The sequence below is a fragment of the Littorina saxatilis genome, linkage group LG13 (genome assembly GCF_037325665.1).
Source record: "Littorina saxatilis isolate snail1 linkage group LG13, US_GU_Lsax_2.0, whole genome shotgun sequence".
NCBI lineage: Eukaryota > Metazoa > Mollusca > Gastropoda > Littorinimorpha > Littorinidae > Littorina > Littorina saxatilis.
The window spans coordinates 3,729,406-3,757,343 of record NC_090257.1 but is presented as its reverse complement, the minus strand read 5'-3'; the positions used below and the strand labels follow the sequence as shown (position 1 = coordinate 3,757,343).

At 42.8% G+C, this 27,938-nt stretch overlaps 1 protein-coding gene across 1 annotated transcript in view; it reads right to left on the bottom strand.

The window, feature by feature from the left end:
• Positions 1-6,318: 6,318 nt before the first annotated feature.
• LOC138946301 (ras GTPase-activating protein 3-like) overlaps positions 6,319-27,938 on the bottom strand; it is a 40,872-nt gene continuing 19,252 nt past the window's right edge. The window contains exons 15-24 of the mRNA XM_070317839.1: positions 26,207-26,287; positions 22,550-22,633; positions 21,968-22,041; positions 20,761-20,867; positions 20,163-20,245; positions 17,043-17,113; positions 15,059-15,148; positions 14,482-14,636; positions 8,884-9,067; positions 6,319-6,972 (exon numbers count right to left, since the gene is read on the bottom strand). Of these exons, the coding sequence (XP_070173940.1) occupies positions 6,912-6,972; positions 8,884-9,067; positions 14,482-14,636; positions 15,059-15,148; positions 17,043-17,113; positions 20,163-20,245; positions 20,761-20,867; positions 21,968-22,041; positions 22,550-22,633; positions 26,207-26,287 (990 nt within the window). The 3' untranslated portion in view covers positions 6,319-6,911. The remainder of the gene's footprint in view (positions 6,973-8,883; positions 9,068-14,481; positions 14,637-15,058; positions 15,149-17,042; positions 17,114-20,162; positions 20,246-20,760; positions 20,868-21,967; positions 22,042-22,549; positions 22,634-26,206; positions 26,288-27,938) is intronic.

Genomic DNA, 27,938 nt, shown 5'->3' with positions numbered 1-27,938 from the left:
ATATATTTCAAAATACTCAATTAGCAGATGGCTGAGACAAATTATACATTTGTGGAACATGTATTAACACACATTATGCAGTCTGCAGCAATAAATTCACGGTAACATGTACAGAGTTAAGACTCAAAAATCTGACTTGGGGTACAGCACTTAACAAAAATAGACAACGTTCACGACAATAGACGATTTTTTTAAATAACTCCTTTGGGTTTAAAAGTGTTGTGGAAAAGTGAGCTTTTCTTGCAAAAGCTCCAATCACTAGCCAGGGGTCTGTTGGAAACACGTGGACCGGAACACATGTTTCTGACAGATCTCTGGCTACAACCCATACAAACATGACTGAGTTATTTTCACAATTCGTCTATTAAACTACACAACACAGTCACAATTTTAAATTCAACACCAAGGTGACATTTGTTAATCGCAGACCTATTTTTCAAACGATAATTCACTGATATTTCTTTCTTTCTTTATATGGTGTTTTACGTTGTTTTCAACCACGAAGGTTATATCGCGACGGGGAAAGGGGGGAAGATGGGATAGAGCCACTTGTCAATTGTTTCTTGTTCACAAAAGCACTAATCAAAAATTTGCTCCAGGGGCTTGCAACGTAGCACAATATCTGACTTTACTGGGAGAATGCAAGTTTCCAGTACAATGGACTTAACATTTCTTACATACTGCTTGACTAAAATCTTTACAAACATTGACTATATTCTATACAAGAAACATTTAACAAGGGTAAAAGGAGAAACAGAATCCGTTGGTCGCCTCTTACGACATGCTGGGGAGCATCGGGTAAATTCTTCCCCCTAACCCGCGAGGGGTTGGCAATTTTTTGATGAATTAATTTCGTAAAAGCCACTCGTGACTTTTTACAAAAATCATTTAATCAATTCATCAAAAACTTGTAACTCACCACAGCAAGCAATCGGGATGTTGATTCTAGCTGTGTGACCAAGTGGAGGGATGTTGATTCTAGCTGTGTGACCAAGTGGAGGGATGTTGATTCTAGCTGTGTGACCAAGTGGAGGGATGTTGATTCTAGCTGTGTGACCAAGTGGAGGGATGTTGATTCTAGCTGTGTGACCAAGTGGAGGGATGTTGATTCTAGCTATGTGACCAAGTGGAGGGATGTTGATTCTAGCTGTGTGACCAAGTGGAGGGATGTTGATTCTAGCTATGTGACCAAGTGGAGGGATGTTGATTCTAGCTGTGTGACCAAGTGGAGGGATGTTGATTCTAGCTGTGTGACCAAGTGGAGGGATGTTGATTCTAGCTGTGTGACCAAGTGGAGGGATGTTGATTCTAGCTGTGTGACCAAGTGGAGGGATGTTGATTCTAGCTGTGTGACCAAGTGGAGGGATGTTGATTCTAGCTGTGTGACCAAGTGGAGGGATGTTGATTCTAGCTGTGTGACCAAGTGGAGGGATGTTGATTCTAGCTGTGTGACCAAGTGGAGGGATGTTGATTCTAGCTGTGGGACCAAGTGGAGGGATGTTGATTCTAGCTGTGTGACCAAGTGGAGGGATGTTGATTCTAGCTGTGGGACCAAGTGGAGGGATGTTGATTCTAGCTATGTGACCAAGTGGAGGGATGTTGATTCTAGCTGTGTGACCAAGTGGAGGGATGTTGATTCTAGCTGTGTGACCAAGTGGAGGGATGTTGATTCTAGCTGTGTGACCAAGTGGAGGGATGTTGATTCTAGCTATGTGACCAAGTGGAGGGATGTTGATTCTAGCTGTGTGACCAAGTGGAGGGATGTTGATTCTAGCTGTGGGACCAAGTGGAGGGATGTTGATTCTAGCTGTGTGACCAAGTGGAGGGATGTTGATTCTAGCTGTGTGATCAAGTGGAGGGATGTTGATTTTGGTATGTGATCAAGTGGAGGGATGTTGATTTTGGTATGTGATCAAGTGGAGGGATGTTGATTTTGGTATGTGATCAAGTGGAGGGATGTTGATTCTAGCTGTGTGACCAAGTGGAGGGATGTTGATTCTAGCTGTGTGACCAAGTGGGGGGATGTTGATTTTGGTATGTGATCAAGTGGAGGGATGTTGATTTTGGTATGTGATCAAGTGGAGGGATGTTGATTTTGGTATGTGATCAAGTGGGGGGATGTTGATTCTAGCTGTGTGACCAAGTGGAGGGATGTTGATTCTAGCTATGTGACCAAGTGGAGGGATGTTGATTCTAGCTGTGTGACCAAGTGGAGGGATGTTGATTTTGGTATGTGATCAAGTGGAGGGATGTTGATTTTGGTATGTGATCAAGTGGAGGGATGTTGATTTTGGTATGTGATCAAGTGGAGGGATGTTGATTCTAGCTGTGTGACCAAGTGGAGGGATGTTGATTCTAGCTGTGTGACCAAGTGGAGGGATGTTGATTCTAGCTGTGTGACCAAGTGGAGGGATGTTGATTCTAGCTGTGTGACCAAGTGGAGGGATGTTGATTCTAGCTGTGGGACCAAGTGGAGGGATGTTGATTCTAGCTGTGTGACCAAGTGGAGGGATGTTGATTCTAGCTGTGTGACCAAGTGGAGGGATGTTGATTCTAGCTGTGTGACCAAGTGGAGGGATGTTGATTCTAGCTGTGTGACCAAGTGGAGGGATGTTGATTCTAGCTATGTGACCAAGTGGAGGGATGTTGATTCTAGCTATGTGACCAAGTGGAGGGATGTTGATTCTAGCTGTGTGACCAAGTGGAGGGATGTTGATTCTAGCTATGTGACCAAGTGGAGGGATGTTGATTCTAGCTGTGTGACCAAGTGGAGGGATGTTGATTCTAGCTATGTGACCAAGTGGAGGGATGTTGATTCTAGCTGTGTGACCAAGTGGAGGGATGTTGATTCTAGCTATGTGACCAAGTGGAGGGATGTTGATTCTAGCTGTGTGACCAAGTGGAGGGATGTTGATTCTAGCTATGTGACCAAGTGGAGGGATGTTGATTCTAGCTGTGTGACCAAGTGGAGGGATGTTGATTCTAGCTATGTGACCAAGTGGAGGGATGGTCGTATTCCATGTACAAGCCTGGCCGGATCGGAGACAGTGAGTGGCATTGTTTTCACAAGAAGGAGTGTGCCCTGAATACTTGTCCCTTCCTTCTCCTGTAAACGATCGTGGAGACCACCACAGACTGTTACATGCAACAAGAGCTTCCTTCCATTCATAAGACACGTAACAAAACTGATCCCTCTGCAGAGTGATAATTTCGCAAATAGACAATGTTCAAAAATAACTCTGTCAGGTTTGTGTGGGTTGTGAAACAGTGAATACTCCTGCTTTTAGTGAGTCAGACTGTCCCAAGTGACATTACAGGCCAGTCACTAGCAAGGGGTGTGTCTGAAACATGTGACATTAGTAAAATACTCACCGCTTTCAGGCCTGAATAATAATGAGAAATATAGAGTTATGATTTTGGAAGCTAGCGCGCAATCCGGATTTCCTTCTATTTGATCTCATGGCTCTTGCCGTTAAAAACAAATTCTGATTCACATTAAACACGAGACAAGTGAGCTTCAGGGTCAAACAGTGAAAGGGTGTCTTGAAGCAATTTTGATGTTACTCAACTTAATGGTCCAAAGTGCCATATGAAAATTAATTGGTCCAAAAAAAGGTGCAGTCAATGAGTCATTAATCTGGTCAAATCCATCATTTTGAAAACATGAATGGTTTGATGAAAATGTGCTCTGTTACGTAAGAATAAGACACTGTTGTGCAAGTGTACGAATGCAAAAATAAGTTTGAGATCAAATCAATCAACACGTCAAAAGCAAAGATTGCCGCCATGTTTTCTTTTTGACTAGATTAATTTTGTTCTTCAAATTGGCTTTAAAGTTTAAAGCTACCAATTGCCTCGGGGGGGAATCAAAACATGTTTTCTTCAGAATCAGAGTGGTTTTCCAACGTTCCTTATGACTGTCTTTCTCAACGGCTGTGATTCTGACTGATCATAAAATCTTTACCTCTGCCTGACGCAGGTTTTTCATTATGTCAAACCGAAGAACCACAAACACCAGCAAACAATAACACTAGTGAGGGCTATTACTAAACGCTGGAGACAAAAAGCTTGAAGCATATAAAGCACACAGAGCTAAAAGAGCTAACGGCATCAAAACTAAATTCTAAGATCAAACACATAACAACGGTCGATCATAATCAACTGATTTCTGTTGTTAAATTTAAAACAACCCTGCTCTGTCTTCTCATGTTAGTAGAAAAAAAAAGCGCTGCTAGTGCTATTCTAAGGCCTTCTTCTGTGCTGACATAGAGTCTACTGGTACAGTTCATCACAAATCATCTCAGGTCCACACTCCATACCACCATTAATATTTGGTGTGACCTCCAAAACACTGCTCTTCACAAAAAGACAGATTTTTAAGTCTACCTGTACTGTTCATCAGCTATCATCACAGGTCCACACTCTATACCATCTTCCTTTGCACAAGAAATCCAAATGCCAGATGCAAACCAAGCTTCTCTTGTCTTAGAAACAGCAAGGCAGAAGTATTGGCAGTCACTTGTACCTGTCCTGTACAGTTCACTGGAAATCAGCACGTTTCCACACTATAATTATCCAAACCTCAAGTTTCTCTCTCCTTGAGTAAGAGTATTAGCAGCCTTCATAGCTTGTCTTTTGTCAAAAACAGATCACAGTTCTCAAGTTCTCTCCATAATATCAGCACATTTATTATGCACAATATGTCATTTGTAGTCATCAACAACGGCTACTCTGCAGACTTCCCTTCGCGTCTTTTCACAATGTTCAAACGTCTTTGGTGTGAGTATCTTCTTCGATGGAGAAAGGGAAGAGGGATGGGGAAAGGGAAGAGGGATGGGGAAAGGGAAGGGGGATGGGGAAAGGGAAGAGGGATGGGGAAAGGGAAGAGGGATGGGGAAAGGGAAGAGGGATGGGGAAAGGGAAGGGGAAAGGGATGGGGAAAGGGAAGAGGGATGGGGAAAGGGAAGAGGGATGGGGAAAGGGAAGAGGGGGAAGGAAGAGGGGTGGGGAGGAAGTGGAGGAGGACAAGGAAAGGAGAGAGTAAGGGGGGAGGGGGTGGCTTCGGAAGTGGGAGGGGCGGGGCGGAGAGGAGGAGGAAGAGGGAGAGGCTGTCATAAGGTCTCGCTGTGTTCTTCAGACAAAGTGTTGGCGTGATCCGACCAGCCTGCCACAGACCCCTGATTCAGCACAGAAACAGCCTCACCTGATGTGTAGTGGGTGGGTGTGGGTGTGGGTGGGTGTGGGTGTGGGTGGTGGGAGGGGGAAAATAGGGTTTGAGGGGCTTGGTTAGAAAGCATGGCAGCAGACCTTCAGATAAAGTCTTAAATGTGATCCAACCAGCCTGCCTCAGATAGGGAAACCTGATCCAGTACAGAAACGGTGCCCTATCCAACAGGTATTTGTTACAAGTTGTGAAGGGAACACACTGTCCAAGACTTTTCACGGTCCTCGACTGGCCACAGTATTATCAGGACATCACTGCCTGCTCCAGTATTCATCAAAAATGAGACAACACAGCAGTCACTTCTGAAGATTAAAGGCTGGGGTGGGAACCATACAGTGTATATGGCAGTAGATCTACGCTAGTCACAGTATATCCATGGCGCACACCGTCAAAATCATACAGTGTATATGGCAGTAGATCTACGCTAGTCACAGTATATCCATGGCGCACACCGTCAAGATCATACAGTGTATATGGCAGTAGATCTACGCTAGTCACAGTATATCCATGGCGCACACCGTCAAAATCATACAGTGTATATGGCAGTAGATCTACGCTAGTCACAGTATATCCATGGCGCACATCGTCACAATCATACAGTGTATATGGCAGTAGATCTACGCTAGTCACAGTATATCCATTGCGCACACCGTCAAAATCATACAGTGTATATGGCAGTAGATCTACGCTAGTCACAGTATATCCATGGCGCACACCGTCAAAATCATACAGTGTATATGGCAGTAGATCTACCCTAGTCACAGTATATCCATGGCGCACACCGTCAAAATCATACAGTGTATATGGCAGTAGATCTACGCTAGTCACAGTATATCCATTGCGCACACCGTCAAAATCATACAGTGTATATGGCAGTAGATCTACGCTAGTCACAGTATATCCATGGCGCACATCGTCACAATCATACAGTGTATATGGCAGTAGATCTACGCTAGTCACAGTATATCCATGGCGCACACCGTCAAAATCATACAGTGTATATGGCAGTAGATCTACGCTAGTCACAGTATATCCATGGCGCACACCGTCAAGATCATACAGTGTATATGGCAGTAGATCTACGCTAGTCACAGTATATCCATGGCGCACACCGTCAAAATCATACAGTGTATATGGCAGTAGATCTACGCTAGTCACAGTATATCCATGGCGCACACCGTCAAAATCATACAGTGTATATGGCAGTAGATCTACGCTAGTCACAGTATATCCATTGCGCACACCGTCAAAATGAGACAACACACCAGTCACTTCTGAAGATTAAAGGCTGGGGTGGGAACCATACAGTGTATATGGCAGTAGATCTACGCTAGTCACAGTATATCCATGGCGCACATCGTCACAATGAGACAACATAGCAGTCACTTCTGAGAAGCACAGGCTGGAGTGGGAATCGTGCAGTGTGTCATAGTATATCCATGGTGCACACAGTCAAAAGTCAACAACAAGAAGACTTCTTTGCAAATAGAGCTGCCACTCACACAGTTTGCCCCAGGTAATGTCCTTCACTCAGACCTTCTTGTGTGACGTTGGTACTGTCCGATGACAACACTTTTCTGCAAGCTTTTCTGTACTCTCAAAGTCCTACAGTCCTACTGCATTCACCATGATCCGGTACCATTTGATGAATACACAAAATCTCTGCATCGTTGGAGGCGACTCATTGCTATAAATGCGTCTGTGGTCCCAGCAGCATACCGCAGGTATCATCACCTATCGGCGCCTCCCTGAAAGTGGAACACACATGATTTCATTACAACGTGTTAGACTTAGTTATTACCATCTTGAAGATTTGATGAAGAATTTGCCAACCCTGGTCGCTGTTGTGTTTTCTATTTGTTTTGCACGTTTTTTGTTTGATTTTTAGTTACAGCAGGTACAACAAGTACAGGGGAACAAACTAACTGCTTTTGCTTTACCATACCGACTGCCATCCAAACTTAAAAACAAATTCTTCAAAACGACCGTTCTCAATGGGTGCATTTCATATCTATGCATCACCCAAGGATGCGTTCATTAACATTCTTCCCTCATTAATCAGCTTGATGACAAAACTCTCCCTCTCAATACAAAATCAATGACATCACCTTGCTCATGTTAATCAAATCTTACTGACTTGAACCTATTCCACTGACCCTGACCCTATTGCAATGAATTTTTAAAGTCCTAGAGGCACACAAGGTAAAGCCTATTATGGACTAACCTGAGGAATAGGATAGAACCTGACCCTATGACAGTCCAGCCTGAGGAATAGGATAGAACCTGACCCTATGACAGTACAGCCTGAGGAATAGGATAGAACCTGACCCTATGACAGTACAGCCTGAGGAATAGGATAGAACCTGACCGTATGACAGTACAGCCTGAGGAATATGATAGAACCTGACCCTATGACAGTACAGGCTAGCTTCATAGCAAGATGCTCTTTGGCTTCCTTTGAAAGAGAGCTTACACTTACAGCTACGACAGTGGAGCTTGATTCATACAAGGGTGATGTCTGTTTTACTGTTCTAGTCAGAAGATAGTCATGAATTTTAAAAGAGCTAACGCCACAATTTTATCATTATTCTTAATCATTCGATCTTGCATCACTGACCTTGAGCCTATGACAGTGGAGCGTTGGTTCATAGAACTGTGTTCCTATTGCAGAGACATTACACTTTCCAAGCCAATGAGATAACGACTTATTCTGTTCCAGTCAAATCTGTCTATAACGACCACCCAAGAGACAGGCTAAAGTGGTCACTAGAGACCATATGGAGAGGTGAATTATTTAGGCAAAAAAAAAAAAAATTGTCTGTTTCTGGTCACCCGACCAACCCTAAATTTCGGCGCCGACCCTAAACTTTTTTTTTCCAAACTCAAATTTTTTTTTTTTTTTTTTTTTTGGTGGTAAAGGACAGGGTGAGAAAATGAACAACAAAAACGTGTGAAAACGAAAGTCCGCTGACGATTTGTAAATGTGTTGAGTGTCTTGTCTCTATGTATAGTGAATCCAGTCTCTTTGCGCGATTTTTAAAGTTAGTTTTATTGGTCTACATTTGGGGTAAAAAAAAAAAAAATTTAAAAATTAAAAAATCCCGACCTACCGACCCTATTTTTTTTAGCCATGTTACCAGAAACAGACAATTTTTTTTTGGCCTTAGCAAAAAAGCGCCTGGGATCCTTCTGTGTGGTCTTAATGGGCTGGCGGTCGCTGGGGCCGGTTCGACTGTATTATCTTTCCCTGACTTTGACCGTATGTCGACGGGCGAAGTGGCAAGGTGGTAAGACGTCGGCCTCCTAATCGGGAGGTCGTGAGCTCGAACCCGGTCGCTGCTGCCTGGTGGGTTAAGAGTGGAGATGTTTCCATTCTCCCAGGTCAACTTATGTGCAGACCTGCTAGTGACTTAATTCCCTTCGTGTGTACACGCAAGCACAAGACCAAGTGCGCACGGAAAAGATCCTGTAATCCATGTCGGAGTTCGGTGGGTTATGGAAACACAAAAATACCCAGCATGCCTACCCAACGAAAGCGGAGTGAAGCTGACTATGCTCTCAGAGTATAGTGTGGGGAACCCAAATGGGCAAACGAGCTCACACGTCACCAGAATTTCTGGAGCGCTGAAGAAGAAAAAGACAGTAACTATGTCACTGACCTTGACCCTATGACTGTAGAGCGCTGCTTCATGCGAAGGTACTGCTTGTGTTCCTGTTCGAGAGAGATGACACAGGTCTGGATGCGGTTGACCGTCTGGAAACAGGACTGGGGGTCTTCAACGATCATGCTCGCTCGCGGTTCCTCCGTCGTTCCAGCATACACCACCTGTGCACCACACGCCTCTGAAAAAATGAAAGAAATTTGATCAGATGTTCACTTGTTAATTATCACATGGAACAGCCCATTCTGCCTGAGAAAGCAGGTTTAAATATTTGTGAAGTGTCTGAGCCATGTTCACTCCATCATCCATCACAAACTCTCAGAAAAAAATGATAAAAATAAGAATGGTTTTATAACCTACTCACCAGCAGTTGATTGTCACTGAAGTTAGAATCTTAAAAAAACAGCCATACTTTATGAACTGTGTCACAAATTCAGCTCCAATTCACTAGACTACAGATAATACTACTGTAGACTACTAAATTTCAGATGGTATTTTCACACTAGTTAGATAAAGATATATTTTATTTGCACACATTGACTCAGACTCACCAATCAGCCATACTTTATGAACTGTGTCACAAATTCAGCTCAGTAGTGTTATCCACTAGACTACAGATAACATTACACTACTAAATCTCAGATGTTTTTTTAAAATAATAGCTAGGTAAAGATTTCTTCATTCTATCTGCACACATTGGCTCCCACTCAGCAAAACAGCCAAACATTTACTACTGAAATTGGCTCTGCATAATTGGCACAACCGCTAAACATTTGTTGGCAAAACTAGCACTGTATAATTAGCACAACTAAACACTTGATGCTATCTAATTAACATAACTAAACATTTGTTACTGAAATTATGTTATTGTGGGCACAACAACAAACAGAATTAATCAAAAAGTGCAGATATCAATGCAAACAAGTAGCGTACTGAATTTGTCAAGATCTTTAAATGATACCACGTTTAAAAGTACAGCAGTTAATCTGTCACGATAGCCTGACAATGTAAGGGCAGGAGAATACAGCATGCAGTGATGATTAAACATCTCGCATTGTTGAAACAAACAAACATTAGAAACTACACATTGTTGAAACAAAACAAAATTATTAACTATCTATTTGGGATATATACAAGATAAAACAAGAAGGGCAAAGCCCATACGACTCACATGCTTGACCTAAACCTAGCAATGACATCATACACTAAGAATTGCTTTACACATTTTTCCTACCAAAATACATGTGACCTTGACCCAAGGTCAAGGTCATCCAAGGTCATGCAACACACAGCTGTTAATTCAAGACATAGGAAGTACAATGGTGCTTATTGGCTCTTTCTACCATGAGATATGGTCACTTTTAGTGGTTCACTACCTTATTTTGGTCACATTTCATAAGGGTCAAAGTGACCTTGACCTTGATCATATGTGACCAAATGTGTCTCATGATGAAAGCATAACATGTGCCCCACATAATTTTTAAGTTTGAAACAGTTATCTTCCATAGTTCAGGGTCAAGGTCACTTCAAAATATGTATACAATCCAACTTTGAAGAGCTCCTGTGACCTTGACCTTGAAGCAAGGTAAACCAAACTGGTATCAAAAGATGGGGCTTACTTTGCCCTATATATCATATGTAGGTGAGGTATTCAATCTCAAAAACTTCAGAGAAAATGGGAAAAATGTGAAAAATAGCTGTTTTTTAGACAACATTTATGGCCCCTGCGACCTTGACCTTGAAGCAAGGTCAAGATGCTATGTATGTTTTTTGGGGCCTTGTCATCATACACCATCTTGCCAAATTTGGTACTGATAGACTGAATAGTGTCCAAGAAATATCCAACGTTAAAGTTTTCCGGACGGACGGACGGACGGACGTCCGGACGTCCGGACGGACGGACGGACGGACGGACGGACGACTCGGGTGAGTACATAGACTCACTTTTGCTTCGCATGTGAGTCAAAAAAAAGATTAAAAAAATCTATTTAAAAAATAGAGCTGTACGACAGCACAGACACACCCTAAACAGCGAACATCCTCAAATGCAAAAGAGTATCTGTCGATCCCTACTCCAGTTAAAAGGCTGCCTATGATCAAAAACTTTGTGTGCATTTCCGTTTGTTTCCAGACATTACCTTTCATGTGGCATCGCCAATAAAATCATGTCAACGCTTACCCTCTTTATTTTGCTGCTCGATTTTAAACATATGTTTACAGACTTTGTAACTGTCTCCCTCTTTTCTTTCGTGTCTAGTGCTTTTGTTTCTTTTTGTTTTGTTTTGCAGTGAGTGTCTTTGTGTGCCTACCTAGGAAAACACAACTGAAAGCGAAACTTTCTTTATTTCTTTATTTGGTGTTTAACGTCGTTTTGTGTGTGTTGCTAGGGCAACATTGTGTGTGTGTGTGTGTGTGTGTGTGTGTGTGTGTGTGTGTGTGTGTGTGTGTGTGTTGCTAGGGCAACATTGTGTCCAAACCTGGAACTAAAAACCGGTAGTTCTAAAAACAACCGGTAGGTCAAACCGGCAGCCAATTTTGTTCCGGTAATTTCTCGTCTCAACCGGTAAAATACCGGTAATTACCGGTTAACGCCAATGCTGCACAAACCTTTCATTCATCGTGATATTTTGTTATATCACACAAACCTTTCATTCATCATGATATTTTGTTATATCACACAACCTTTCATTCATCGTGATATTTTGTTTTATCACACAAACCTTTCAGGAATAGTTCAACTTTTTGCAAGGGTGCTATTTTATTTAGTTTCTTCCTGATTTCTGCTTTGGGAAAAATCGATTTCTGGTTTGACACTCTATCAGTCTATGTTTTAAAACTTTCAGCAAGGTATGTTTAGGTTTGAGGCTCCTGGGTTTTTAGTTCCAGGTTTGGACACAATGGTTTTTTTTGCTGGTAGAACAATAACACCAGTACTCTGAGTGGGACTCCAACTGGTTCCAATGACCAGCCTACCGGGTTTTTTTCTGGACTGTTTACATCATAAAAGTTTGTGTACCGGTTTGAAAAAATACTAGCGCCATCAACGGTACATGTATGTATAACTGGGGTACCAGTATCTTGGGTGTACCGGTTTGAAAAAATACTAGCGCCATCACCGTTGTGTGATAAAACAAAATATCACGATGAATGAAAGGTTTGTGTGATAAAACAAAATATCACGATGAATGAAAGGTTTGTGTGATAAAACAAAATATCACGATGAATGAAAGGTTTGTGTGATAAAACAAAATATCACGATGAATGAAATCCGAAACAGATAGACTGCCAACGTTCAAAATTCAAGAAAAAACAAGTCGCGTAAGGCGAAATTACTACATTTAGTCAAGCTGTGGAACTCACAGAATGAAACTGAACGTAGTCCGCCGCTAGTGCAAAAGGCAGTGAAAGTGACGAGCCTGTTTGGCGCGGTAGCGGTAATTGCGCTGTGCTTCATAGCACGCTTTACTGCACCTCTCTTCGTTTTAACTTTCTGAGCGTGTTTTTAATCCAAACATATCATATCTATATGTTTTTGGAATCAGGAACCGACAAGGAATAAGATGAAAGTGTTTTTAAATTGATTTCGAAAATTTAATTTTGATCATAATTTTTATATTTTTAATTTTCAGAGCTTGTTTTTAATCCAAATATAAAATATTTATATGTTTTTGGAATCAGGAAATGATGAAGAATAAGATGAACGTAAATTTGGATCGTTTTATAATTATTTTTTTTTTACAATTTTCAGATTTTTAATGACCAAAGTCATCAATTAATTTTTAAGCCACCAAGCTGAAATGCAATACCGAAGTCCGGCCTTCGTCGAAGATTGCTTGGCCAAAATTTCAATCAATTTGATTGAAAAATGAGGGTGTGACAGTGCCGCCTCAACTTTTACAAAAAGCCGGATATGACGTCATTAAGGACATTGATCAAAACAATGAAAAAAAAACGTCTGGGGATATCATTCCCAGGAACTCTCATGTCAGGTTTCATGAAGATCGGTCCAGTAGTTTACTCTGAATCGATCTACACACACACTCCACACACACACATACACACAGACACACAAGACACACATACACCACGACCCTCGACTCGATTCCCCCCTCTATGTTAAAACATTTAGTCATAACTTGACTAAATGTAAAAAACCTGGGAAAGGTTCATTTGTGGAACGTTTAATTATAGACCAAACGAAACATTTACGAGTTTGTCGACCTATGCTAATGATCTTTGCAGTGGACAGACATACAAATAATTATGACAAATAAAAGATCTTCGCTGAGTTGGCACTGAATAGACGATTTTCGGAAATAACTCTGTCGGTAGCAAGGGGTGTGCCGGAAACACGTGGAGACACGCACATGTTTTCGGCACACCCCTCGCAAGTGATTGGTCATTCCATTGTTTGTCTGCAATTATGCAAGAAAAGGTAACTCTCCCACAATCCATACAAAGCCCACAAAGTTATTTTCACAATTCGTCTATTCAATCTCTGCATCAAGAGGTTGATGTACTGGTGAATGTTTCGTATTGTCTATAACTAAACATTCCATAAACTACATTTTCTTGTTAATTGATTCACACTGAATGAGCTATGGGTACATTAAAGAGACCAAACAACAGATCTTAATACGACATAAAGCTTACCCTGGCCTGTCTTCAAGCAAGCTAGGAAAGAACAAGCACAGCATCTGTAACATCTATAACTTATTCACGCTACAGTGGAACACCCTTTTACCCCCGTCAAAAGTCTCAGAAAATCAGGTCTCAAAAAGGAAGGAGTCTTAAAATAGAAGAAAATTAACAATCAATCAATCAATCAATCAATCAATCAATATGAGGCTTATATCGCGCGTATTCCGTGGGTACAGTTCTAAGCGCAGGGATTTTTTATTTTATTTTTTTTAATGCAATTTATATCGCGCACATATTCAAGGCGCAGGGATTTATTTATGCCGTGTGAGATGGAATTTTTTTACACAATACATCACGCATTCACATCGGCCAGCAGATCGCAGCCATTTCGGCGCATATCCTAACAGAGGCTATGACATCTGGGAAAACAGGATCTGAAAGGTAAGTGGTTCCGTTGTATTATCAAAACAAGACACAGAAAGATCATTATGATGTTTCACTACAAGAGTACAGCAGCTTCTTCGCTGCATTTTCAACCATGGCTTTCTTTCTATCGATGTCTAATGGTAACCATTTATCATCAAAACAAAGAATCTAACAATAGTGTCAGTCTGTCTGTGGTGGTGGGAGGAGTGAGGGTGGGATGTAGATGGGGTAGTGATGGGGGTAGGGGGGGAGGGTGTAGGAGTGCATGGGGGGTGGGTGATGGCCAAATGTTGGCTTGTGCATGCCAGCCTGCCTGCGTGTGTGTGTGCGCGTGTGTGCATGCATACTTGTGTGTCCGTGTGTATATATGCATGTCTCTCTCTTTCTTTCTCTCGTTCTCTCAAGTAAGCCTGCAGAACTAAACACACAGGAGCGACTGCATGAGAATAACTCCACACCTCTTCAATACAATTCTCCAAAGTGTTTCGGACAAAGCCAAAGAAGCGTCCTTCAAGGTCAATCCCTCACCTTGCAGAGAGTCCAGCCGGTCCATGTGAGCCAGGAAGAGGGAGTGGACTTTCTCCAGCTCTCGGTCCGGGTCAATGTCCACCTGAATCTCAGCCACAGGTACTCCTCCCGTCACTGGGCTGCAACCCGCTGCATTGGGGTCAACACTCTTGCAGCTGGAATCAGCACACAGCCAGTATCAGGCATGAGATTATGATCGATTTATTTTTAAAACATCTTCTAGCATGCCCCCTGAAAAACTTTTGAAAAAATGGATGCAAAATCATGCTATCTGGTGATGTCAAGGATATCTTGAGCTTTGATCATGCCGGAAATCCAGCAAGAGTGTCCTCTCATCAGAGAGTATGTACTTTCATACAGGGGTACATGCCAAGTGAGACCCTATAACCAGAGGACATCTCCCCATAAAGGACACCTTGTGTGGTTCTTTTCTGTATTAGCCTGTCAATATACCTCTCAGTGTGGTGACAATTTGGGCTAATCCCAAGCTTGTTCTGTTTTCCAAAGTTACAACACATGCACAAACCATTTACACTTTACTGGAACGTTGTTCGAAGTCACGACACTGTTCACTCACCACAGCCAGTGTCCGTTGATGAAGGCGGCCGGATGGTACATCTTGAGTCGGTTCTTGTTGGACTTGCACACTTTGGTCAGAATGTCCAGCCTGTCACACAGACAAAGGAATACTTTACTTGAAAAAATACACACTAATCAGACTAAGCCTGTTCAGATGTTACAAGCTTTACGCTCTCTCAAGGTTCACATTGGCCATCAAGCAACTGTTCCATTCAAAATGTTACAAGCTTTACGCTCTCTCAAGGTTCACATTCGCCATCAAGCAACTGTTCCATTAAAAATGTTACAAGCTTTACGCTCTCTCAAGGTTCACATTGGCCATCAAGCAACTGTTCCATTCAAAATGTTACAAGCTTTACGCTCTCTCAAGGTTCACATTCGCCATCACGCAACTGTTCCATTCAAAATGTTACAAGCTTTACGCTCTCTCAAGGTTCACATTCGCCATCACGCAACTGTTCCATTAAAAATGTTACAAGCTTTACGCTCTCTCAAGGTTCACATTCGCCATCAAGCAACTGTTCCATTAAAAATGTTACAAGCTTTACGCTCTCTCAAGGTTCACATTGGCCATCAAGCAACTGTTCCATTCAAAATGTTACAAGCTTTACGCTCTCTCAAGGTTCACATTCGCCATCAAGCAACTGTTCCATTCAAAATGTTACAAGCTTTACGCTCTCTCAAGGTTCACAGTCGCCATCAAGCAACGGTTCCATTCAAAATGTTACAAGCTTTACGCTCTCTCAAGGTTCACATTCGCCATCAAGCAACTGTTCCATTCAAAATGTTACAAGCTTTACGCTCTCTCAAGGTTCACATTGGCCATCAAGCAACTGTTCCATTCAAAATGTTACAAGCTTTACGCTCTCTCAAGGTTCACATTCGCCATCAAGCAACTGTTCCATTCAAAATGTTACAAGCTTTACGCTCTCTCAAGGTTCACATTCGCCATCAAGCAACTGTTCCATTCAAAATGTTACAAGCTTTACGCTCTCTCAAGGTTCACATTCGCCATCAAGCAACTGTTCCATTCAAAATGTTACAAGCTTTACGCTCTCTCAAGGTTCACATTCGCCATCACGCAACTGTTCCATTCAAAATGTTACAAGCTTTACGCTCTCTCAAGGTTCACATTGGCCATCAAGCAACTGTTCCATTCAAAATGTTACAAGCTTTACGCTCTCTCAAGGTTCACATTCGCCATCAAGCAACTGTTCCATTCAAAATGTTACAAGCTTTACGCTCTCTCAAGGTTCACATTCGCCATCACGCAACTGTTCCATTCAAAATGTTACAAGCTTTACGCTCTCTCAAGGTTCACATTCGCCATCAAGCAACTGTTCCATTAAAAATGTTACAAGCTTTACGCTCTCTCAAGGTTCACATTGGCCATCAAGCAACTGTTCCATTCAAAATGTTACAAGCTTTACGCTCTCTCAAGGTTCACATTCGCCATCAAGCAACTGTTCCATTCAAAATGTTACACAAAGACAAGAGAGCCAAATGTTTGGCTTTCGTCAAATATAACATCAAAGAAACCTAAATAATATCGTAAATGCTGGAAGGAACTAAGCTCATCGCAAATTCAAGCACCCCTCTCCCCCCTGACACACCCATCCCCATCAAAATCTGACGCTTATATGACTGCAAGCTACTGGTTCACACTCTCACTCTTAATCCCACCAGTAGAACATCACAGCATACACCCCTCCCCATCAAAATATGATGCTTATATGACTGCAAGCTACTGGTTCACACTCTCACTCTTAATCCCACCAGTAGAACATCACAGCATACACCCCTCCGGTATATCTTCTTCTTCTCCATTCATGGGCTGAAACTCCCACGTTCACTCATGTTTTTGCACAAGTGGGTTATTACGTGTATGATCGTTTTTACCCCGCCATTCAGGTAGCATACGCCGATTTCGGGGGACTACCGTTGTTGAAAGCAAAAAATCCACAAAAAATAAAGTCACTAACCATTCCTTCTCTTCCACGCAGTTGCTGGCCTGAACGTAGAGAGCTCTGTGTTGCTGTACAACCTGGAACATCTGTTGACACACCAACAACAACAAAACACAGTAAGTCCCTTACAACACAAAACCCATCAAATGGCATTCCAACAGTAACATTTGTACAACAAGAGCACCTAGCACCAGACAGAATGCTTTACCGCTAGCCCGACAACAAAGGGGACAGACAGCAATGCACAGTAGGCACGATCAATTATTTTGAAGCTTTGTGAACACTTAGGCCAAAAAAAAAGAGGTCTGTTTACGGTAACATAGGCCCAAAAAATAGGGTCGGTAGGTCGGGATTTTTTTTTCCCCCCAAAAAAAAACATATTTTTTACGTTATTTTGCACACAAAAAAAAACCTTCCCCCCCCCCCCCCCCCCCCCCCCCAAATGCCAAAAAAAAGTCTAGGGTCGCGCGAAAAAAAAGGGTCGGTCGGAATACCGTAAACAGACTATTTCTTTTTTTGTGCCTTATATTAGATGGAAATTTGCAAATTCTGGCCAGAGATGGTGGACCTGGAGGGGAAACTGTGGGGCCCAGCGGTAAACTGCAGACTTCATCACATCAGCAACCTTGACAGTCTGGCATGGCGACCGGAACGCAGAAGAAGAGGAAGATGGAAATCTTTCTTACTTTCTTTATTTGGTGTTTAACGTCGTTTTCAACCACGAAGGTTATATCGCGACGGGGAAAGGGGGGGAGATGGGATAGAGCCACTTGTTAATTGTTTCTTGTTCACAAAAGCACTAATCAAAAAATTGCTCCAGGGGCTTGCAACGTAGTACAATATATTACCTTACTGGAAGAATGCAAGTTTCCAGTACAAAGGACTTAACATTTCTTACATACTGCTTGACTAAAATCTTTACAAACATTGACTATATTCGATACAAGAAACACTTAAGGGTAAAAAGAGAAACAGACATGAGACCAGCAAATGTTCAAAAAGTAGGAAAGTGAGCCGGGGTCCAGGGGCAACGCCCCGGTAGGGGGTTCGCCCCCCTGACGGAAAATGAATGTTAGAATTATAAAGGCCATTTTGGGGCCTCTCCTGATAGCAAAAAATGAGATCATGCCTTTTTAAAAAGCTATAAAACCCACAAGAATAATATGTTTTAGCATTTTAAACAAAAGTGTGATTTATAACAATCACACACACACACAAAACTTTCCCCTTATTTTTTCAGTTGCTAATGAAAGATGAAACACCCGACTACGTTCTCATCAACTAATTTCGGTGGTGCACTCGCCCTATCGCAAAAAGAACAAGAAGAGCAAACGCTCGATCGAGTCACTTTCGCAGTTCTGAATATTATATGAGGCATCAGATGGACAGGAAGAAATTGCTATTCACAACACAATGCATACCTGAAGCATACCTGTGACCTTGAAAAAGGTCAAAGGTCACCAAAGCAGATGTCAAAGTGTAGAGGTCACTGGGAGTCACGTTCACATAAAATTTGAGCCCGGTCACTTTTATAGTTTCCGAGAAAAGCCCAACGTTAAGTTGTGTGTTGCCGAACAGAAAAGGCTAGTTATCTCCCTTGTTTTTCTGATAACGTTCGTAAAAGGCTACAGATGTAAATACTTTGATGTAAAGAATAATCCTACAAAGTTTCAATCACATCCGATGAACTTTGTCAAAGATATAAAATGTCTAATTTTTCCTTTGACGCTGACCTGTGACCTTGAAAAAGGTCAAAGGTCAACGAAACCATCGTTAAAGTGTAGAGGTCATTGGAGGTCACGACTAAACAAAATATGAGCCCGATCGCTTTGATAGTTTCCGAGAAAAGTCCAACGTTAAGGTGGTGTCTACGGACGGCCGGCCGGACGGCCGACCGGCCGGACTAACACTGACCGATTACATAGAGTCACTTTTTCTCAAGTGACTCAAAAAAATGACAAAAGTTCGTTTGCATTTATTTTATAGAATTCTCGCGACCTGGCGAAAAAAATGTCGATGCACCTCTAGCCCTATGTATCTGCTAGTGGTACCGGTCAGTATCGTCCACAACCAACCACTCAAATCGACGTACTTTGCCGTAACCTGACCCTGGGGTCCGGAGCCAAATCGCCGACCGGATTTTTGAGTGGGCGTGGTTTGCAGCGAGAGTTATCTTTTCCTAGCTTGCCCCATGCATAGATGCTACACCAAGTCCGTATTTCACCAAGCAGTGGCCGTTGTCGCACCACGTGCACATGGCCTGACCGGGAATGGATATCTTGGCGATACTTTCTTGTTGATAGTGACAGTCACTTCTTCTGACAGCCAGTTGGCTTTCCACTTGTTTTTCACACTTTGGTGGTCGATCGTAAGAGCTTCCACAGCCGACAAAACAATACGGAATCCAGACGCCATGATGCTACCTTTTTCACCTTCGGCGTTTGGAGATCGGCAGCCAATCAAAACAACCCACAAACCGCCATCGGTGAATAATTAAGCCCCGGCGATAATCGTCGGAGATCGACAGCCAATCAAACGCGACCCATGATACTACTATGGGTTCACGCGAGTGCTGGGGTGCGAATGCACTGACTTCAGACGCAGACAGCTTCAGCTGAACGGTTCATACCACCACCTATGGGTTCACGCGAGTGCTGGGGTGCGAATGCACTGACTTCAGACGCAGACAGCTTCAGCTGAACGGTTCATACCACCACCCCCCTCCCCCCTTTTTTCTCAACGAATTTGCATCGATCTCAAGAATGGTCTGTGAGCTAAGGAAAATATCGGAATTCCGATAAAAATCGGACCAGTCCCATATCTGAAAAACAGAATCCGTTAGTCGCCTCTTACGACATGCTGGGGAGCATCGGGTAAATTCTTCCCCCTAACCCGCGGGGGGGAAGCTGGAAATTCATAGAGACTAATCCAGTTAGTTTGTAAGTGTAAACTCAGCGCAACTCGAACCAAATGTTCCTTTGAAGTTTAGCAATTTCTGAGAAGATAGTAGGGTAAACCTGTAAGAGGTTGTTTGAAGCTATTACTGGCTACTACAAGTGCAGGATTCATTCTGTGCGCTTAAAACTTAACCTGAGCAAAAAGCTTAATAGCTTAATCAAAAGACGTATGACTCACATATTTCATTTTGAAGGAGTCTTCTTGGAGCCGCTCCACAGCCAGAATGTCCTCGACGGGTATCATGCACAGAGCCTTCTCAGCTGAAATGTACAAACTGTTTTGTCACATTAACTTTCATGTTGGCAGTTACAAACTGTTTTGTCACATTAACTTTCATGTTGGCAGTATTCCTAAAATGGATCAATGGTCAAATATTGAGACTATACTTCTTTAATCAATGCTGTTTCATTCTGCAGACTGCTTACACATTTTTGCAGTTCTATTCTGATTTTATTACATCAATCTGCTTTCCATTTGTCCTGTATAAGACTGAACTAAATCTCTAAATATTATGCTTAAAATATGCAAACTGCAAAGTCTTCAGAATTTGAAAATGTCCCTGCTATCACCTAAGCTTTGGGTCCAATAAGCAGGATTTGTTTATTATCATCTGCATGCATCATTGTGAAGCATCCTTTATAATCAATATATTCCAAAACATCTCGGGCCCTCATGATTAAATTGAAAAAGTTGGCACCTGAAGTTGTCTCACGAAAAAGAAAGTCTGCAGAGAAAAGGCTGTTTGAGGGAGAAAAGTACCATTTGTGTTTCCAACCTTTTGCCTTGGCATAGGAGAGGTACTGGTTTGTCAGGCAGAAGTAACGCTTCTTGAAGTTCTTCCGTCCCAAGCGGTTTCTGCCCTGCGCTCGTTTGATCATCTGCCTGTAGACAAGATTCCACACACGAAATATGATTCCCAGTAATAGACAAATTCATGAAATAACTCTGTCATGGCGTTTGTGGAAGAGTTGCACCCCTTTTGAAACAGTGAGGCAAGCATGTGCTGCTGATAAGTGGAAACAAATGATCACGACGCACGAGGATAGTGTGCTGCAATGAGCATATCTAGAAAAGAAGGAGACATCATTTCGAGCGGAAACGGCACAACATGCTCATCAGAGTTCATTAATTCAAGTGTTTCTCAGGGGCCCAAGGACTGTTATGCCGGGGTGGAAGTAGAGATAAGCGCCTACTTCCCAAGAAATGCTCCAAATGGCTTCGTGTCTCCAAACACCTCTGACAGTCAAATCCAGCTCCTGGCCTTCACGTGGCGGGCCCTGTCTTCGACTAACAGGAGAAGGGATGCAGGCGGGTCACTGGCGCCTTAAAACCAGCTGCTTCGGGCAGATGGGGCTCGTTAACCTTGGATGGTCGCTCATCTAGGAGAAGGACAACTCCGATTTCAAAACCCGCACTGCCTTGTGTGTGCCTTGGGAAAGGCAAAGGCTACGAGAAGGAAAACTTCGACGTCAAACCCGGGTAGAGTGGACTCGACAGCCCAGCAAGGCAGCTACTCTTGGGGAGGAGGCAACCCTGAGTAAGAACCTCAACCACCGAAGACGGAAGACAGCAGCCAACTTGGCGTGGGGAGAAAATCGGCTGTCTACGCTTCCACGATAAAACATCGAACGCAGAAGAAGAAGAAGAAGTGTTTCTCACTAATTTGTAGGGACACAACTTTTCCCAACGGAACAAGAAATGGAATACTTAAACACAATTATTTTTAAACATCTCGTCTTCCCAATTGTTCCACTGTGTTCTGGGCATTTCTATTTCTTCATATCTTTTTTATTTGACAATATAATAAATAGACCTAAGTTTCACACACTTTACCTAAGACAGATGTATTCGCTGAAGAAGTAAACCTTTGTTTTCCTTGCAGAAAAAGCCTGAAGAAACGCCCAAAAGAAAGAAAGCCGTTTCAAATATTGACATGTCATAATTATGCAAGGATACATAAATCAGAATGAAAGTATTATTACCCTTCTTTCAATACAATGGGTGCCTCAATGTTCTTGGAATAGGCTCCAGTAGCTGAAGAAATTATATCCAGGAACTGAAAAAAAAAAACATTTAACATTTTTTTTACTGAAACAAGCTGTCACAAGTGTTATCTTGTATTATGCACAATTTACAACACTCTAAAACAGAAAAGTGAGCTTTACAAGAGCTACACAGTGACATCTGTGATATGAGGGGGAGTGGGGAGTGGATGTTTGTTTGTTTGCTTAACGCCCAGCCGACCCGGAAGGGCCATATCAGGGCGGTGCTGCTTTGACATATAACGTGCGCCACACAAAAGACAGAAGTCGCAGCACAGGCTTCATGTCTCACCCAGTCACATTATTCTGACACCGGACCAACCAGTCCTAGCACTAACCCCATAATGCCGGACGCCAGGCGGAGCAGAGCGGGGAGTGGAGAGATGGTCTTAAGCAAATAGCATAGCAAAAGATCCAAGATTGCTGCAAAAAGTAAAAGAACAAGCAAATGAATTGAAAAGAATAGACAACAATAATTAGATTAAATACGACATGTAAAAGAACAAGTGCTACAAAATTCACCATTCGTATGGAGTCCAGTACAGAAGATGTTGACAACGAATCCAGCAGAGGTCCCATATACTCCTCCTTCAGCCCAAAGCTACCCTGCAAACACAAACAACAAATAAACAAATAAATCAAAACTGCACACACAGAAACAAAAAACTACAGATTTGTTTTAATGTTTGTCTTCTTCCTTTTCTCGCTGTCTTCCTTTCCGAAAATTCCCCTTTCAACCAGAACCTTTCAAATCTGTAAAACCATACTCTTCAAGGCTGTGGTTTGTAAAGGGAATAGTCTCTGAGTATAGACATCCCAAGATCTTGCAGTTCTCGCAGTTTTCTGAAGTTCATAAATTTAGCAACCACGACAATACAGCAGTCCCTGCAATGTACGGCCCCCGGCGTGAGTGGACACCTGACATGTACGGACACATTTGCTCGGCACGGAGTGTTTTCCTTCTATATTTGCCCCCCCTTAAACGGACACCTGCAAAACGTGGACACGGACACTCATTTTTGGTCCCAACAGCAGGTCATACCTCCAATGTACGGACAGACCATCCTCAAATTTTCACCACAACAAAATCGATAACAGAGCAGTCCGGCTCTTGGTGCAAAGATCACAGCCGCAATGGCGTGACGACAGTCACTGGTAACTTGAGTGCACCTGTACCCATCAGGAGGGGGGGTAGTTTTGGTCAGGAGTGGAGTACATGCGAAGATGCCAACATGAAACTGCACTGTGCTCTTTATTCTTGTCTGTTGGAGTAAACAACAGAAACCACAGTCGATGAAGGTCCTGAGCGAAAGAGAGTGAAAAACCGGCCACAGTTCTCAGCATGGTGTGTCTGTGTGTAACCTCTTTCATTGACAAGATACTCTTGTTTCCCCTCAGCCTTGACCAGTGAGTCGGTTGCCTAATCTGTGAACCCTTCAGTTGTCTTGCTGTGTCAAAAGTTACGACACAGTCAACTGGTTTTGCTCTGAGTGAACAGTTGGAGCTGACCTCTCTGGCCACAGCCCAACAGTACATGGCTGTGAGAGAGAGAGGGAGGGGGGAGGGGGGGGGGGGGGGGGGGTGGAGGGGTAGCTGGCTAAACTCTGTGGGGTGTCCGGTGTCACTGCATGTCAGCAGGAAGAGCATTGGAGAGAAATAGAGAGGTGTACTCTTCCACACAATTTCCAAGCATCAGTTGTCAGGGCTTGGGGTAGGCATTAGTGAGGGAGAGTGGGAGCTGTGTTATGTACAGTGTATTTCCGACTGAAGAGTGAAAAGTCACTGCCATGCCACATGATCGGCATGCAGTCAATAAAGCCAGACAAGATGAAAATAAATTACATGATTATGACATGCAGCTCTATCTGCTGCTATTTATTCAAACTGGGTTTCAAGCTTATTCTTGCAAAGCATCTGCACACGCTCCTCTGTGCTGTGTTTGTGTGGCTGCTTTCGTATGTCAGTGCATGGTGAGTGTGTTCACTGCCTTGAGGATTTATTTTATCTCTTCTTTTCAACACTTTTCATACAAATCATTTTTACAGAATTAAAGAAGTATTAGGAGTTTATTGTTTAGTAGCCACAAGAAGTGATTAGCATAGACTCAATCCTGTTGTTTGTGTGTCTCTGTGTGAGTGTATGGGGGAGGCCGAGGGGGTGGTGTGGTCACCCCTCCCGTGACCGGACACCTGCAATGTACGGACAGTTTTGCTATGGCCCAAGGGTGTCCGTTCATGAGAGGGACTGCTGTACTCTTAACCCCTTGACTGCCTTATGACGGGTATACCCGTCATGTGCCTGTGCTGCCGCAGCGCCTACGTGACGGGTAAACCCGTCACCTCAGTTCAGGAATTTTCCAGAAATGCTATGTCACTGCTGACACACAAATACCAGCCAATGGCTTGGTAGGATACCTCATTCTCATGAATAAACATAAATGGTGACGCGGTTTTGCGTCTGAAGGCTATTTTCAGCCTTGGCGGCAGGAAAGGGGAGAGAAAGCTCGACTCGTCAAAATGGCTAACCGTGACAGTCGACCGGACCCTAGTAGGGAAAAACACAGACGGACTGACGCTACAGGCGGTGCAAATGATTATGGATACTGACAGGGGAAGGGGGAGATCTTCTTTCGGACAATTAGTTGGAAACAGGTTGATGACAGTGATTATGATCCTTTCTTCGAGCAAGCAAAACAGCCACCTGTGTTTGATCCACAGGCACCGGAAGATGACCGGACTGATTTTTCAAAAGTTCATATTTGAACATCATTATAAGCCAAACTAATTATTATTTCCATGTTTAGACACTAAAAACAGATTCTTGGTTCAATTTCCTTTAAAAATAACATAGGTTTTACTGACCTACCTACTGCCAGTTTGGAGCAATCAGGAATGCACATAAGTAAGTTTTGATTGGCAGTGAAAGGGTTAAAGGTACACTTGTTCCCCTGAAAACTGTTAGGCTGACCGTGGCAAGTCTGGCCAGGCTTTGCCATCCCTCCACACGGTCACATACCAAAATTCAACAGCTTGGTTGCTCTCTGTGCATAGTGGGGGTTTCTTGATGAAGTCATTTTCTAAAAGCCACTATGGTCTTTTTAAGAAATTAATTCATCAAAAAATTCTAACTCACCACAACAAGCAGTCAGTGTGTTGATCTTTAGTGTGTGACCGAGCCAAGGAATGGTCTTTTTCCATGTGAAAGAAGCCTGGCTAGATCTGAGAAGGTGAATTGAACTGTTTTCACGGAAAGGATTTCGCCTTTAAACTGGGGTTTATAAAGCAAATTAAAAAATTATGACGAGCTTACCTGAGTACGTGAAGTCTATCAACTCAACTCAACTCAACTCAATTTTATTAATCCATATGGAAATTAAATTGTAACAATACTCATTTCCAATCAAAAGAATAAGAATGCATAATAAAAATAAAAACATCATAAGAAAATAAGTGAGTGTGATTATTATGAGTATGATCACAGTCTCACTAACGCAAACAGTCATCCGTCAAGTCAAGTCTGCCAACACACAACTCACTCACACAACAACAACAGCAACAGCAATACAATTTAACAAAAACCATAATTCCGATAACAAAAAGACGTCCAAGAGTCCACCTCCACATCCACGCACACACAAGGTATACAAAGCACCACATGTCGACTAGAGCACCGCACATTTGAACTACGGTAATACAGTTACTAAAAATACATACATTACAGATAACCCAGCAACAGAGTACAGTAATACTTATGACAGAGAAACATGATAGAGGCCTCTAACATGTGATTGGTTGAAAGCATGGATAGCTCTGGGAACAAAAGAATTGCGGAAACGTGACGTTCTAGCAACCATAGCCCTACAGTGGTACCTGTGATGAAAGGACAGCCTTGGGACCAGCCAGAAGTGTCCCCACATTGCAGGTGGCCTTTCATGACAGGTATACTTTGGTAGAGATAATATAACAAGGGACAAGAGAAGGTGTCCTTTTAAGGGAGGTGTCCTCTCATGGGAGGGTCCACACATCACAGGTACTGCTGTATTGTGGTTTTTTGACCACAATGTAGAGAGGAAAGGGATTAATTGTGGCAGATCAAATCATCATTTGCGAGAGCACTACTAATAAATAATGGCTGCCCTGAAAGTGACTGTAAAAGAGACAGGAGGAAGACGAGACTCACAGAGGACGACGAGCTGATGATGTTGACTAGTGTGGTGATGGCCTTGGAGATGAGAGTCAGCGCGCGCTGAACACAGTAGTCCTGTGTCAACACACAAAGACATGCACTTCAATAGCAATAAACTTCAAGTACAGTGGAACCCCCCTTTTAAGACCCCCCCCCCCCCCCCCCCCAATTAAAGACTCCCTCCCTTTTACAGATACAGATGGGGGCCCGGGTAGCTCAGGTGGTAGAGCACTGGACTTGTGATCGAAAGGTCGCTGGTTCGAATCCGGGCCGGGACGGACACGGGTCAACTTTATGTGCAGACCCAGAGACGGTATCCATCTCCCACCCCCGTGTCACCACAGTGGCACGTAAAAGACCTCAGTCATTCTGCCATAAGTGCAGATGGCTGATACCACCTAAACACGCATACACTTGTGTATCTCATCTAAAGTCGGGTTAAAACCCGGGAACATGCCCCTAATGGCTTTGCCGTGAGGGCGTAAAACTTGAATTTCTCTCACAGATACAGATTGTATTGTTGCTGTTATTCAAGATTATTAGATTTAAGATTGTGAGGCGCTTAGAACTATTTTAGGGTTCGCACCCTATAAATACCCTTATTATTTTTATTATCTATCATTTTTTAAGACCCTGTTTTCTGTTGATAACCTCTGTAAATTGACCCCCATTTCAAAACTCCTTCCTTTTTTTTTAAGACCTGATTTTCTTAGATTTTTGAGGTCTTCTTCTTCTTCTTCTTCTGCGTTCGTGGGCTGAAACTCCCACGTACACTCGTGTTTTTTGCACGAGTGGAATTTTACGTGTATGACCGTTTTTTACCCCGCCATTTAGGCAGCCATACGCCGTTTTCGGAGGAAGCATGCTGGGTATTTTCGTGTTTCTATAACCCACCGAACTCTGACATGGATTACAGGATCTTTTTCGTGCGCACTTGGTCTTGTGTACACACAGGGGTGTTCGGACACCGAGAAAAGTCTGCACACAAAGTTGACTCTGAGAAATAAATCTCTCGCCGAACGTGGGGACGAACACACGCTGACAGCGGCCAACTGGATACAAATCCTGCGCGCTACCGACTGAGCTACATCCCCGCCCTTTTGAGGTCTTACAATGGAGGTTCCACTGTATGACACTTTGCAGGTAGAAACAAACCACATCATCGTAGGGAGAAAATAAAACTACAGTTTATCCTTATTTACATTTCAATTTTTCCTATGACAAAATATATGATTCATTCGCTCGGCTTCCTGGCGAGTGGGTGAAAACTGATTCTATCAAGATACATTTTGTGTGAATATTTGTTGGTCTGTTCACTTAAAAGACCGGTGGGTCGAAATATGTGTGAATGTATTGTTTTGTCAATAACAAACGTTCCAACAACCTACCTTTCTTGTCTGAATGTTGGAACGTTGGCAGTCTCTTTGTTTTTGGATTTTTTTTTATGACAAAACAGCTAACAGTCACACTGCCAAATATGTGAAAACTGACTTTATTCTCAAATACTCAACAATAAACTACATGCTTCAGAGCTGGCCAGGCAGAGACAAACTACATCATCGTGTAGAGAAAACTAAGCCGATAGTTTCCGAGAAGAAATATCACTCACAAATAATCAGCATCCACAAAAACCTTGATTTGCTCAGCAATACACTTCTCCCTCTTCCATTTTGCCCAACACAAGCTACCAGCCTAAACCCAAATTCAAACAAAAGAATGTTCCATG